This window comes from Cyanistes caeruleus, chromosome 1, assembly GCF_971803275.1.
Source record: "Cyanistes caeruleus chromosome 1, bCyaCae1.hap1.1, whole genome shotgun sequence".
Classification (NCBI taxonomy): domain Eukaryota; kingdom Metazoa; phylum Chordata; class Aves; order Passeriformes; family Paridae; genus Cyanistes; species Cyanistes caeruleus.
The window spans coordinates 47,000,097-47,015,285 of NC_141701.1; the positions used below are offsets into that span (position 1 = coordinate 47,000,097).

Sequence of the window (15,189 nt, forward strand, 5' to 3'; positions counted from 1 at the left end):
TACTTCTTTGAACTATTTTATGTAGTTGGACATTTTTTTTTCCATCATAAACTATCATGCTATCTAGAGCTTTCATTTCTTCTGAAGAGAGAGTTCAGAAACATACCTGAGGGAGTGTTACAGTAATATCTGCTGAGCACTAAGCTAGCCAAAGACAAGGACACACCTGCTGAAATTAGTCAATCCAAAGAGTCAGGGCAAGGGCAATGAAATTCAGTCAAACATTCTGCATTCAGAAGTTTAAAATATGTTGAAAACTACATTGGGAAAAACATAACCAATTAGAGGAATAACTGAGATTTCATTTGATCCAAGCATTTCAAACAAGTCAGGAATAGCCACAGTGTAAGCAGGTATGTTAACAGAATGGAGAGACTGCCTCAGGGATCAACACTATAATTGTTAATCGGAAGGACTGTGATTGATTAGAAATTTAACTATAGTATAGAAAGTCAGAAAGGGAAGTAAAGCAGGGGTTTTGCTTTAAGGTTTTTGCATTTTCTCATATTACAAAGTACAGCAAAATGAGCATTCTTCTTGCAGACAGATTTAACAGCCTGGAGGCATTTTGACTTCAAAATCACCCAAGCCCTTGTGAAACAGAAGCAGTACCAGGTGGGTGTTCTGTTCCAACTCCACCGTAGTGAGCACTAAAACTTCCATTGTGGTGCAACTATTCAATTAAATGTTGTTGTGAGACCATGGAAAGAGGCTCCACTGGGACTCTGCTCTCAATCATAAAGATATAATGGCAGGAATGCCGAAAATTAAAAGCTTTTGACTTTGCACTATGTCCTGCTTCCTCTAATTGTGGATACTTGATGACCAGCTTACACTCAGTCATTGCTTCCCTGCACGCATTTGTACCTTACTCTTCATCATATTCTGCACACCCAACAACGTTTCCATTTTTTGTTTGCAGAAGAAAGTGCCTTGTATTAAAAAGAAACAAAACAACGAAGAGAAGAGAAGAGAAGAGAAGAGAAGAGAAGAGAAGAGAAGAGAAGAGAAGAGAAGAGAAGAGAAGAGAAGAGAAGAGAAGAGAAGAGAAGAGAAGAGAAGAGAAGAGAAGAGAAGAGAAGAGAAGAGAAGAGAAGAGAAGAGAAGAGAAGAGAAGAGAAGAGAAGAGAAGAGAAGAGAAGAGAAGAGAAGAGAAGAGAAGAGAAGAGAAGAGAAGAGAAGAGAAACAATAGTGAGGAAAACTACATCTCTGTTCAATCTTTTCAATGTTACAGTATGTGGTTCTGTATTTAGATACATATTTAGATACACATCTAACTTAAAGAAGATTTATCTTTCCTTAAAACCCAAAGTCTTCATCTCAGCTCAGCTGAGGGAGAACTGCACTCTGAAAAATTGTCTCTGTCAATTACTAAGAAAGTCTGCATCATTAAGACACACCAAGCTCTTATTATTTAGGGCCATGTAATAAGGTATGGTGAACTGGGGTCTCAGTGCTTACCTGTTCACTTGAGTAGACTTTGTCACAGTACTTAATGTTTATTAGTACTGTATGCTACTGCATGAATTTGGGAGTGAACATACTAAGCAAAATGTCAAAAGTGAATCTCAGGTTCAAACAAATCCTGAGGTTAAGGTTTAACTGGATGAAAACAGATATGAGACAATGTCTGTGAAGTGGGGGGAAAAAAAATCATATGAATCTTACCAAACCTTCATCCATCCACCAGCTAAAATGATTCATTCCTGATCACAGAACATGGGGAAATTTTTCAGCTTTGTCTTGGATTGCCTTAATTTCCAAGAAAGGGGAATCAGAATCAGAATTTCAAGTAGTACCAGAGTAATGAGAAACATGCAACCTCGCTCTAAGGGATCCTTTAACAACTACAGAAGTCTTAGCACACAGCTGCTGGTGTCCAAAGAGTCCCATGAAGAGAGGGCACTGAGTTCATATCCCTCCTCTCAAGGAAGGAGGTTTCTCAGAAGTTTACTCAGCACATAAAAAGTAAGGTGTCTGTCAGTAGGTCCTCCAAAGAAGGTAAAAAGTGCACAGCAGGAAAAGAAGTTTAGTATAGCCTTTCTGCACTGCAGCTCTACTGGATACAGAAATACTGAATAAAGATATCCTCAGAATGAGAACCATTCCAGCCATGGAAGGAAAAAGAGTACTAGAATACCATGTAAGACAAATTGTAAAATAAGTTGCAACTGAATCCCCAGCAAAAATGGCAGCTAAGTCACTTTCTTAGTTATCCCCCACCTTGCTGTCAACTAAATTGAAGGTCTACTCAAAAAAGCCTGTCCTATATAATCAGTCAATAAACAGTTACTGCTGTCCAAAACATATATTCAAGTCTATACATATATTTTGCAGGCCCAAACTTATATTTACAAACATGTGTTTTCATGTGGTGTGAACTTGCACAGTGTAACTAACTTCACTGGATCAGCACCCAATTATGGCAGCTGAGAATCCATCCCTGTGACTTAAAAAACAGATAGAGAGGCTTTACTCTCAGCTACTTGCCTATCACTTGCAGTGGAAATATGGGTGTTCCTACTGTATCATTACTAATTCATATTACACTGGTTTTTCTGTCCCTTCCCTTTTAGACCACCTTATCAGTATTTTTCTATCTTGAAGACCTTGCTGGATGACAGAGAAGCCAGAAGGATCCCTGAGGCAAAAGCAGACTCCAAACATTATTCTCAAAATGTGTGCCTGCACAGAGATCATGAAGCCTCTCTCTCTCTCTGAGCTCATGGAAAAGAGGAATATCAAACAGAAGGCACAGCTTGAGTTTCAACTAAGCGGTCCCCCCACTGTCACTTCAAATTAATGAGTTACAGTGTTTGTGCAAGAAAGTACACTATCACTACATCTGTGTGATCCCAGTGGCAATAAACCCCATCACTGAAATTCCTAAAGGAAAATAATCACTTTAAATACTATGCAGTCAATTTGGTAAAAAAATACAGAACACAAATCATACAAAAAAGCTGTGATGCCAAGAAGTAAAAACCATCAGCTCAAAGGTCTCTGCCAACTGCAAAGGATATGCACAAATGCAAGAAATGATCACACCTCACCCCATAGCTCAGGCACTTACCTGCCCCAGATCTAGGGTGACATTGACTTCATTGTACTTCAAGCTCACAGAAAGAGGGGGACTTTGCCACCAGCGCTCAGTGCCATCAATGGCATTGGTTATTGGGTGAGCTTTGCTGGGATCAGCAGCATTGCAGTAATCACAGAACTGGCCCTGAAACACAATCAATCAAAAACATGGTCTCAGACAACATCTTATGCATTGACGACACATGTGGTTGTTAATGAAGATTAGAGTGTTGACTAAAAATATGGGTAAATTTTGTTCCTTTATATACCGCAATTTTTAATGCATAAATTATTCCCCTGTTAATTAAATTACACACTGAAACACATTAACTTTTATATTAAAAACTAAAACTTCAGAAATCTCAATAAGGGAATGACGGTAAATATTAACTTATTGACACTTGGGTGAAATTAGCTATATTACTTCTACAGTGGTGTCTGTAGGAAATCTGCAAAAAATCAGTGAAATAAAGATTCTTAGAACTGGATTAGGAACAACAAACAAATTATCCTCAATTCTTCTAAAACACCATGAAATATCCACATACAACATGCACATAGCCTGGTATAAATAGAATCATTACAAAAAAGCTCTGTTACTTGGCTATAGGTTTGGTATTCAAATTTTATAACACTGTTTTCATTTTTTTTCATGCCATTATAATACATCCTGAATCAGAGTTTTCTAAACAACATGTACTCATGGAAAAGGCAACAGACTGTTCCCTTTAAGCTTCCCTTTAAAGAATGCCATTGTATCTTCATTTCAAGAAGTTACTGCCCAATTTCCACTCCACAACTAAAGCCACAATCCAGAGATGCCCTTTGAGAGTCTCTTAAGCTCTTTGTACAATAAAGATGAATAAACTTGAAGAAAATTGTCTTTTGATTTCATATCTTGGCTTGCCCCACAAGCTATTTTTATTTCCAAGAAAACACATTTTACAGTCTACTAAGATTAGTGCTGAACTGCTGAAATTAGTTATTAAGGGGTCTTTTTAGTGTCTCATTCACTTCATATTCCAATCTCTAGGTGGTGATGATAAGTAAAAATGCTAAATTGTGCCAGCTACAGATCTTTATAGAAAAATAACATTTTCATTGAATGGCAGTACACCTGCCATGGCTACTTCAGCAGGACAGTTCCTTAATCCATCAGTCTGTGAGTTGCTGACACTGTGTTGGACTCCTGTTTAAAATAAAGGGAATGGCACATATGTTACCTTATCAACTGCATGTGACAAATCTTTTGTGGTTTCCACAATCCACGCTGTGCATGAATGTGCATGAAGCACATTCCTACCTTTTAAGATTTAACAGACTCCTGTATAAGTGCCATTGTTTTGTTTGTTGCTGCTGTCAGACTAACCAGTGTAAAGTAACTGGAGCAATCATACCTGTCTGCTTCTTACAGAGTAGTAATAGAAGAGCTCTCATACTCTTGCTGGGTGTAGTCTTGTAAACTTGGTGAGTTTAAGATGTTTAGCAGAATTTATTTAACATCTACGAGAGTTACTTTTCCAACAGGATTGGAAAACTCCTCATCAATCTCATGTGATACGAATATACCATCCTGTGCCTTTCAACTATGAAACCAAGGTGTTCACTGAATTGAATATCTCTGCATCAAGAGCAATAGTTTCAGCATCTGCATCTAGCAATAGTTCCACCCTAATCCTCCTCTTCCAGAAAGCCCAGAATATGATGTGGTTTCCAGAAGACATGGCTATCATTAACTGTTCTGATTCAGCACAGCCAATGCCAATCTGGCTGGGGGTTAACTCTTGACAGTTCAAAGAGACTAAATACTCACATACACAAGTTGGTTAACTACAGCTGGGGTCATGTTATAACACGATTCTCCTCCAGCTCTGTTAGAGAAGATGGTTTGGCTGACTTTAATACAAACTACAATATGCCAGGACTCTGATTCAGTTGGTTTGCTGCAGCAGATACACATCAGCCCATGCTAGCTACAGGCAATGCTGCCAGTTTCTGCAGTGAGGACAAAGAACATCATGTCACTATCTGCAAAAATCCATACCCTGAGAAATCAATCTGCACTGGCAACTGCAGTTACTACCACATCAGAGCATCTTCCCTGACAAATGCATACCTGAGTTCTGACATATATGTTACAACAGGGCAAGCTTTCCTAAATAGCTTTATAATGGGCTTGAAACACAGTCCTCAGAACTAAATTACATTCACAATGATCAGGCTGGAAGTACACAGGAAACAGTTGCTGTTACAGCAGTTTCAGCTCTGATCTGGAAACAACCTCAAAGAAAGGTTGAATGAGAAGAAAACAATGGGGAGTATTAAACACAAGAGTTTAATTTACATGCGCTTATGTGATTTCACTATACCAGAGCACTTGATCTGAACTCAAGATACCATCTTTCTCTTTTTGGGCACATAATTCAAAGAATTTCATTGCAACAGCTGGAGTTTCAGTTATTTAAACTACATTCCAGCAGCCCTGCCAACTAGGCAGCAAAACAAAAATGAAAGAAAAAAAATTATTGGACAGAGCAGCCTTCCTTCCTTCCCACTGGCAGCACCTCAGGCACATCGTGCTCAGCCTGGCTGCTACAGGACACGTCTCCATTCCAGTAGATTCAGCCTTGAAACTTGGTTTGATTTTGGCTGCAGTTCATCAGACAGGCAGGTGTGCATTTGCTGGTGACCTTGTTACCCTCCTTTCCCCTGCTTCTCCAGAGCAAAGGAGAGACCTGGAACCGCATGAAAGAGTTTGCTGAAATAAGCTAGTGCAGACCAGGGACACACAGGGATGAAAATGTCTCGCCTCTAAGTTATAGAAAGTGACAACAATGAGGGATCTGTTCACTATTTCATACCTAGCAGCTCTGTGCCCACTGGTAGGGCAGGACAGGTATGCAGTTAGACTTTAACTCACGCCTGCACACCATTGTGGACAGACTGGCAGGCAAAACCAGGCATGCCACTTATCTATCAGCTGCTGAAATATTTTATGCTGTTGTGCATTTCTTCACTCAACACTGCTCTTATTAAGTCATTGTCCCACATGCCAGTGTGCTACATAAGGGAAACCCACCTCTTTCCACAGCATATGTCAAGCACTGCCTTAAGAGCCTTGGCCGAGCTGCCCACAAAGGGACTGGCCACCCCACTGACAGCCTTAAAACAACATCTAAATGCTCTTTCTGGATTTGCAGGCTATTACAGGCTTCATTAAAAGACGTATCACTAAATGACAAGCTGAACAAGAACAACCAATGGCAGAGCAATAGAAATGATGTCGGGGCTGCTCGTCCTCTTTGCCTTATTTTCAGATAGCACTGGCAACAGAGCTGTCTGCTCCCTTTGCCAGAATGAGGATCACATTCTGCACCTCCTTTCCAATTTCCCTATTGCAACTCCTACAATCCAGCATTGTAGAGAGTCCAAAAGTGTGTGTGACTCAAGTGTGTGGTATCACTTGAACTTGAACCAGCACAATACAGCGGCCATTACACCTATCACTTTGTAAAAGCCACATGACCTTTCCTCACACTTTTACGAAACAACACTTGAATACTTCTGCTGATTTTATATTCTTCTATGGAAGCCCATGTTCTGTAAAAGTTTAATGCAATTCTTTCCAATTTTCCATGAAAGAAGAAATTCTCTTATTTACATTTGAACTTGAGAGGTGAAGTGGCCTGAGAACATACACATTGTGCATTTTCCTGGTCTGGATTTCCCTGGCCTTTTGAAAGACTTTCCAGCCTTTCTTGAACCACAACAACTACTGGTAAACCACAGAAGCATTCATGTTATGTACCTCAATGGGGCTTTGTTAAAACTGGAAAGAGACGCTGTGGTATCTGTGCTTACACAAGCGCTCTGAGAGGCACAACACGCTTCCTCGTGCCAGGGCTGAGCTATCAGTAGTCCTTCTGGGAACTTTAATCGGGCAGGAACCATAGCAGCCCTCTAACCTAGGACCTGCAAGTCAAACATTTAAGAAGAATTCCCCCCTTTCTAGTGTCTGTCTTGCTTTACATGGCAAACCCTCATTTCCAGTTGAGTGTTAGTATATAAAGGGAACAACTACAAAAACCATCAGTGGCAACATGCAGGCTTCGTTCCGCTTGCTTGACAAGTTTATCTGATGTTTGCTTTGGCTGATTTTTATTACCCTGTGATTTCTGATATTTCAAGGAATGTCAGTTTGAGATTTCACTGCAGCAGTGGGCTGTAGCCAGCTGCTGAGAGATTGCTGGGTTTACAATTTACCTGGCGACACAGCTGTTTCAGGCAACTTTAAACATGGGTATTGCACTTGGTATGGAAGGATGGGTGCCTAAACCTCCAAGGTGTGTTAGAAAGAGCAAACCAAGCAGTTTCCCGCTCATCACAACCTTTTTTTGTAAACTCAGTTTAGGCATAATACCTGTCTCCCAGTTTCCCTTTTACTAGAACTGTATACTACTCAGCCTGTAAGCATCTCCAAAGTACTTTGAGCTTTTTTTATGACCGAAAACACTACAGAGATAAAAGGTAATATAAAGAGAGAGAGAGAGAGATAAGATTCATTGTGAGGCAGGTAGTTATGGCAGAGGGAAGTCCAGAGCAAAGCACACAGCTGGCTGTGGCTGCCCAATGAACTGTGAGAGCAGGTTGCATGACGGTGCACGCTCCCTTCTGGCACATGGCAAGGAATACACATGCTTCACCTTCTTAGTCCTCTCCCCCTCTCTTGAGCCTATTCTCATTTAAAAAATTAGAAGAACAACTCTGTAATCCACTGCAACCCCTTCTGAAACCGTATCTTAAGGGGTATTCTCACTATAAACATGCAAACATCTCGTAAGACTTTGAAACACTAGTTCTTCTTCCAAGATGCTGAAAATTTACTTGTATGTTTTCTGTATTGCCTAAAGTCAGATGGAGGACCTTTAAGCTTTCACAATCCCTTTCAAATTGCAATTTCTTCCTGGTTCTCCTCCCACCAAGAGAGAATACAATTAAAATAATTTTGGAAGGCCCGAGGCTTCAGGAAAGTCCCCTTCTTTTAACAAAGCTCTGATCAGATACCAAGCATCTATCACAGTACAACGGTTTGGTGCATTTTTTACTCCTTCCTTATCCTCTAACGAATGTGTAAATACATGTTTCTTCCAAAGGAAAGATATATTTCCACTAATCCTTTTTCAGAAGTTTTGCAGTTTATTGTTATCTTTCTTGTGACTGGCACAAAACCTGCGCAGTAATCTCATGCTATGCTAGGAAAGAACAGCATGATCCTTTCTGTGCTTACACTCCCTGTAAGAGTCCCAAGGAGTCTCCGGCTTCCTCCCACAGGCAATGCAAGGCACAAACGATAAGCCTCACATTTACTGCTTCTAAAATGCCACAAAATACTTGACTAAAGCCAGCACTCTTTTCCCGCCGCCTGCAGAAAGGTTCCCGCTGTCCAGCCAGCACCGCCAGTGAAGTCCCGTCACATCCATTCCCCCAGGCTCGCTGGCTTACCCCCAGCAGTGTCTCGCTGCTCTCCGCAGACTACGGGACACGCTCTGAGGCCACAAAACACCTCCCTGAGGCACTTGCAGGTGCCCGAGCAGCTGACACACGCCCGGCAGCAGCCGCAGCCCCGTGCCGCGGCGAGGCGGTGTGTGGGTGTGTGGCCCCAGGAGGTGCGGGGACAGCCGAGGGCAGGTGCGGGGACAGCCGAGGGCAGGTGTGGGGACAGCCGAGGGCAGGTCTGGGGACAGCCGAGGGCAGGTGCGGGGACAGCCGAGGGCAGGTGCGGGGACAGCCGAGGGCAGGTGTGGGGACAGCGGAGGGCAGGTGCGGGGACAGCCGAGGGCAGGTCTGGGGACAGCCGAGGGCAGGTGCGGGGACACCGGAGGGCAGGTGCGAGGACAGCCGAGGGCAGGTGCGGGGACAGCCGAGGGCAGGTGTGGGGACAGCCGAGGGCAGGTGCGCGGGCAGAGGAGCCGCTTCCGTCCATCCTGCCCGGCACTTCCCCGCCTGGGCTCCCGCCGCTCCACGCTCCCCTGCTATTCCCATGGCACACTCCCAGCGGGGAGGAAACGAGACCGAGCACAGCAGGGTCACGTCAGACCCCCTAAAAAGACAGACACCCACCCACCCAGCCAGCCCGGGGATGCGGCGCGGGATGGGGAGGTGCTGAGGGCCCCGGCCCCGCGGTTACCTGGATGGCGCGTCCCAGCGGGGCTGCGGCCGGGCCCCCCACCAGCTTGCAGAAGAGCTGCGGCCGCCCGCCGCCGCCCGCCGCCTCCCCGCAGGTGGCCGTGGCCCAGATGCGGGCGGCCGCCGCCAGGTTGAAGTAGGGCGGGTGGAGGCTGAGCCCCGTCCCGCGGGAGGCGGCGGGGCCCGGCTGCGCCGCGCTGAGGGCGAGGAGCGGCGGCAGCAGCAGCGCCCAGAGCCCCGCCGAGCCCGGCGGCGCGGCCATCCTGCGCCGGGCTCTGCCCTCGCTCCCCGGGGCGGCACTGCCGCGGCGCTGGGCAGGAGGAGGAGGAGGAGGAAGGGCGACTGAGAAGGAGAAGCGGCAGGCTGGGGGCTGCCGGCACCTCTCTCCTCACGCCCTGCCTGCGCCGCGCGGTGCGGGCTGGGGCGGGACGAGGCGCAGCCCCGTCCCCCGGGGCGTGCGGGTGCGCTGGACGGGGCGGGACGGGACGGGGGAAGGGTCTCGGGGCTGGCGGCGTTGTTCCAGGTGTGTGCCCCGGCGCCCAGCTCCGCCGGCGTGCCCAGCGGTGCCGCCCCACAGCTCCGCTGGAGCTCTCTGAGCCTACTCTTCCCCGCTGAGTGCGCGCCTCAGTATTTTTGACAGACCATAAAGAAGTCTCGGAGCATACCACCCTCAAAATCTGCCCACAACACAATGGAGTTGTGGATGCTCCATTCCTGATAGTGTTCAAGGCCAGGCTGGATGGGGCTCTGAGCGACCTGGTCTTTTGGGAGCTGATCCTGCCCAGGGCAGGGGGGGTTAAAAACTAGATTATCATTAAGGTTCCTTCCAACCCTAACCATTCTATGATTCCCAGATAACCCCTGACCTGTCATGTCACATGCAGGGAGTAGAGTTAAGGTGTCCAAGCCTTCTCCACGAGCAGGGACATCCCCACACAGCTATACCCCTGATGCTCTCTTCAGGTCCTTAGGACGACCCTGTGTGACTGTGCTGCAGAAATCACAGCTCCTCTTGCCACTTTCAGTGCTCTGAGGCTGCTGGAAACGGTGCAGCCTGGACAACCTTCCTGCAATGCACAGCCAGTGCTCGCAGCTCCTTGTGAAATGGGTGTTCCTGCTCATCCAGGACAGACAATGAGTCTCCTGTGTTTTTGAAGGTATTTGGCACAGACTTTGGATAACACAGGAGCTGGGGGGCTGAGGGGGAAGGTTGGGGAGGGAGAAGGAGGCCTAAGAACCATGTAATCTGTATCAGGATTTTCGCTGATTAATGGCATCGCTATCCTAAGTTTCATACCTATTCACATTTCCAGTCCTACACGTGCCCACAGACCCGGTGTTCATTCCTCTTAACAAAATTTGAAGGATTCAGACAAAATATTTGGGTAGATACAAATGCTTACAATAGTTTAAGAGTGATTCATGTGAATTGCAAGGCATTTCATAACTTTATGAAAGCTTTGCTACATGCCACTCAGCAGTGGCGAGAGAGATCCCTGGTGTACTGTTTCGGGAAGCACCAGCCGCAAGCTGTTGATTTTGCCTACAAGAAAATCTCACCACATTTGTTTGTTTATCTATGGCTTTAGCACGCCATAGAGACATACCTGTAGGAAACAGTTTTTGTGTCCTCCATAATAAAAGTTGACTTTCATAAATGTAGCATGCTGTCAATTCACATATATCAGATTTCATAAATGCTTTTGGCTTTTAGAGCACCTTAAAAATATATCCCTTTTCCAACTGTGACATCTTATCGCATTTGTACATCATTTCACTTAATCAAACAGATGGCACTTCATGAGAAATATGAGAGGTTTGAATACAAACAAATGTTCCATTAACCGAAATGCCATGCTATCAGATAGGGCAGTCATTTCATACTGTTTACTGAAAAATGGTTAAATTTCAAGTACATCCTGGAGTATATCAGTTTTTACAAACGGAGATCTGGAAGTATCTGATGGAAGTCCAGAGCAAGCAAGCTCTTAGAAAGGCTTGCCCACTTTTTTGGGTGTTTCAGGTAGGGAAACTAGCTTCAGGAGACCCTTTGCAATCTCACTTGGAAGAGATTCTTGTGAGCTGTTTGGTGGGTGGCTCACAAGACATGTCCATTCTCAAACAGAGAGTATTGATTTATTGGCAAGCATCACATGAGAAAACACAACTTAGATGAGCAAGAACCAAATAGTTTAGTAAAATAATGACATGTTCTTGGATCTAGTTTCCTAAAAGTTAAAAACAGGGATGAAACTTTGTAAACATTAAAAAAATTAGCATATCAGAAAAAGAGATGGAGAAATTTTCCTGTTCTTTCCCTCATAAAATTATGTGCATTTTCCTTAATATATACCTAGATTTAAAAACATTTTGTTGGCCTTCTAGGTGATTTTTTTTTTGTCTTTTTGTAAATTTCTTATGCCAAACAAGGTTTTGGTTTTCTTTGTTTGGCTTTTTTTTTAATTCAGTGTGTTTTCTAGAAATAGAGATCAAATCACCATCTTTTAGATTTTCTTGAAAAATCTCTATAGATCTCTCAAAATATGTGGGCAGGGATTCTGAAAAATGCAATGACAATTTTTGCCTTTGACTCAAAGTGGCTGGAAAAAATGTTTATTGGGGTGTTCCCAGAACAGGTATTCAATAACTTGATTCCTATAAAAAGAGACCAAAAATTTTATGCAGAGACCCTGGAGCTATGCAAAGCCAGAGATAATAATTTTGTCAGGAAACAAACAGAGCAGTAGTGTGGGTGTGTATATGGAGGTGATAACAGCATGGCTTGTCACTAGCAGGTGGAAAACTGAAATTTTTCTGTGACTTCATTGAGTTTTGGCTCACCTTATCTAATGTAGAACTTCAGCCTCTAAAAAGGTCACTATCAATAATTCATGGAATAATACTTCATCTTCCCCACATGTCATTTTTTTTCGTAATTACAGGTTCCAGAAATACAGGTAAGAATTTATTAGCTGGAAGTTCTCTGCAATCAGCATTTATGACACAGTGCCCTACTGCAGAAAACACTCTTCTCCATCTATCTGCCCTTTTTTCCTCCCAGTAAAGCCTTTTCTCCTTTTTCCTTCAGCCTTTATAAGGTTTGCTTTCCTTATTTCTTCCTGTCTGCATGGAGTTAACTTTGTCAGTTGACTGATGTTGAGCACTTTATTGAATAAATGTTGGCAATTGAAAATGTTACTGTGTCTGTATTGTTATAACATAAGTAGATTACATTACATTATTGGGCATTTATGCTAATATGAATATAGATCATTCTTTTTATTTTAAAATATGTTAATTTAAAATTTCAAGTCAAGAATGTTTTTTGAAAATTAGCCTTGCTGATGTAACTTCTGTTTCTCTATCTTATTGATATGTGCAGCACAGCATACCTCATCTCATACTGCTGTTTCATATATGTTATGTTATAAACCTCCAGTGAAAATGAAATCAATAGATAGTCTCAGTGAGTAATATTTTTTATTGATCACTGTGTAATTAGTGGTAATATTTAGCTCCTGCTTTACAATCCCACATTGCCAGACATGGTGTTATGGGAATTCGCTCTTTCTTTTGGAGATATTAATGAATAAATATCCTACCAGGTAGCCAGAAAGTCTCTCAGATTAGACAGTCCTGAGTCTCTACTCAGTGATCATTAAATTGTGCATCTTGTTCCCCCATCAATGTTTTCTATCTGGTCTTTATGTTTAAGCTAGTCTTAATAATTTTGAGGAGAAGCTCAGTACTTTACAGGAAGACTCTTCCACAGACTAAATCTTTATCAGGTAAGCATGTCCATAGCCTAGAGTGTAAATACCCAACCAGAAGCTTTTAAGCTCAGACAACAATCCCTACTTTTATCACGGAAATAAGGCATTTATCACATCCTGTCATAAATGCTTATGCATGACTAATATTTAGTTTGTGTCTATATGTAAACTTTGATTAGTTTTAATAACAACTTCTTGCAGTAAACCAAGAGTAAAATAAGGTAATTTGCAGGCACTCTGGTTTAATAGTAAAACAGTACAGTGTGCTGGCAATACCAGTGTCCTCACTGAATATCATTAAATAAGATACATTCTATTTAAGATCATTTTAGTCTATGCTTTTCTGACAAAAGTAGCTTTTTCATCTCTCAGGAATTCCTTTAGTATTTGAGGATCGTACCATGTCATTTTGAAAAAGATAAATTATCCTCTTTGTAACTGGAATAGAGGCATACAGACTAGGACCGAGGTCTAAAATGCAGTCCTATCAGCAGAAACAGTTTAGATGGCTACATTACTTAGTGTGATCCCAAACCCATTTATTCAGAACTGCACTTTTGTTCTGTCCTTTGGTTTGAGTTTATTTTTTGTTGGGTTTTTTTCACATGTTTCTTTCTGGATTCACACACTAGGATTATCCATCCTCCTTCATAGACCATCTTTTCTCAGAATGTCCTTGTACTATGCCTGCTAGATCTTGTCATCCATGCTATTGGAGCCTCTCTTATTGTCTGTCCTTTCATCTCACATGATTCAGGTATTTCAGCTGATGCTTTTTGAAATTTCTCATAATTAGATGGCTGCATGATGTTGCTTACTGTGCAACTGTGCTTGTTGCATGGTAGTTTAGTTGCTACCATTTACTTAGCATCATTCTACATCCTACTATGAGTTCTGACTTTCCTTCTGCAGACAGCAATCTCATGTACTAACATTTCCCTGTACAGTCTGCTTCCTAGGCTTACTTGACGTAGTCTCATAACAGAAAACCACAGTGAATACTTTCAGTTTCTAAGGGCCCTCAAGTTAAATTGTAACATCTGAAGAACATTCTCATCATTGTTCTTATATTTTTTCCTATCTCTTGTCTTTCTTGAAATGTCCTGGCTACAAACAACTTACTAGTTAGCACTCATGGCTTGATGGGACTGTGGACCAAGAAACTTTAAAATGGCTTTGTTTCAGATTAGTATTTTATGCTCTTTCACTGCAGAGAAGTGCTAAGCCAAAAGAGGAGGGAAGGTGGATGTTTGCTACTTTACAATATTTTCCCAATTCATGGGAAGGCAAATTACGTGACCTCTCATCCCTAGCCAGTGTGTAGAACTCATGACAGTCCTAATTTTGATCTTTTTATGTTTACTCAGTCAGTATCCTGGGGCTAGGGCAGCCCTGGAAGTGAGACACAACTTCTTTGCCATCCAGTTCCAAAGAATAAGTCCAGAGGACTGGGCTATGTAGCTAAAGGTGCAGATAAGACTCCCTAAGCAAATTACACTTGACCAAAACTTATGTTAGCTACAGAGGCTGATGTATCTTTTTTTTTTTTTTTTAATGAACTTTATAACGGACAACATTAAAATCCATCCACTTTATTGTTTTGTTTCTTAATGTGTTTCCTTTTTATTCTCAGCTTCCTGTACTTTTTTATAGAGTTGCTCATGGGCTTAAAAGTTCAAAAAGAAGAAAACAAGTCTTGGTCATAAAATGGCTGATTTTTTGTGAAGAAGCACATGCTCCCTTTGGTCAGTACCCGATGACTTGTCAGTCAAACATCTGGGGAAAACTAAAATGTCAGCTCTTGTATTTTTCACATCCTGTTTTTCTATTTGTTGACATTGGTGCTATTATTGCTACTTTGGCCATCATAATAAGGGAAAACAGCACTCCACAGACTCACTGCCACAGTACGCCAAGCAGCTACTCATGGAAACCACTTCTTTGTAGTCTGCTTTTCCTAAGAGGCTTTTTTAGCCACTGGTTAAATTAGATTGGCATTTGAATTTCATATTTTTTTCTGCAAGCATTGTCTTTGATCTGATCTCTAATAATAAGACAGTGTTTTTTCTGGGATCTGTTTCCAGAAGGGTTTTAGGTAGCATTGCTTTTACAAACTACCTCAGGTTTACTTCAATCTCAGCTCTAGCC

At 42.6% G+C, this 15,189-nt stretch overlaps 1 protein-coding gene across 3 annotated transcripts in view; it reads right to left on the reverse strand.

The window, feature by feature from the left end:
- Positions 1–9,676, reverse strand: part of LAMA3 (laminin subunit alpha 3) — a 107,796-nt gene extending 98,120 nt beyond the window's left edge. For all 3 annotated transcript variants that reach the window (XR_015287154.1, XM_086890261.1, XM_086890254.1), the window contains exons 1-2: positions 9,270–9,676; positions 3,075–3,227 (exon numbers count right to left, since the gene is read on the reverse strand). Coding sequence is in view for 2 of the 3 variants with exons in the window: in XM_086890261.1 (XP_086746387.1) it covers positions 3,075–3,227; positions 9,270–9,530 (414 nt within the window). In the remaining variant the exon portion in view is untranslated. The remainder of the gene's footprint in view (positions 1–3,074; positions 3,228–9,269) is intronic.
- Positions 9,677–15,189: the final 5,513 nt, after the last annotated feature.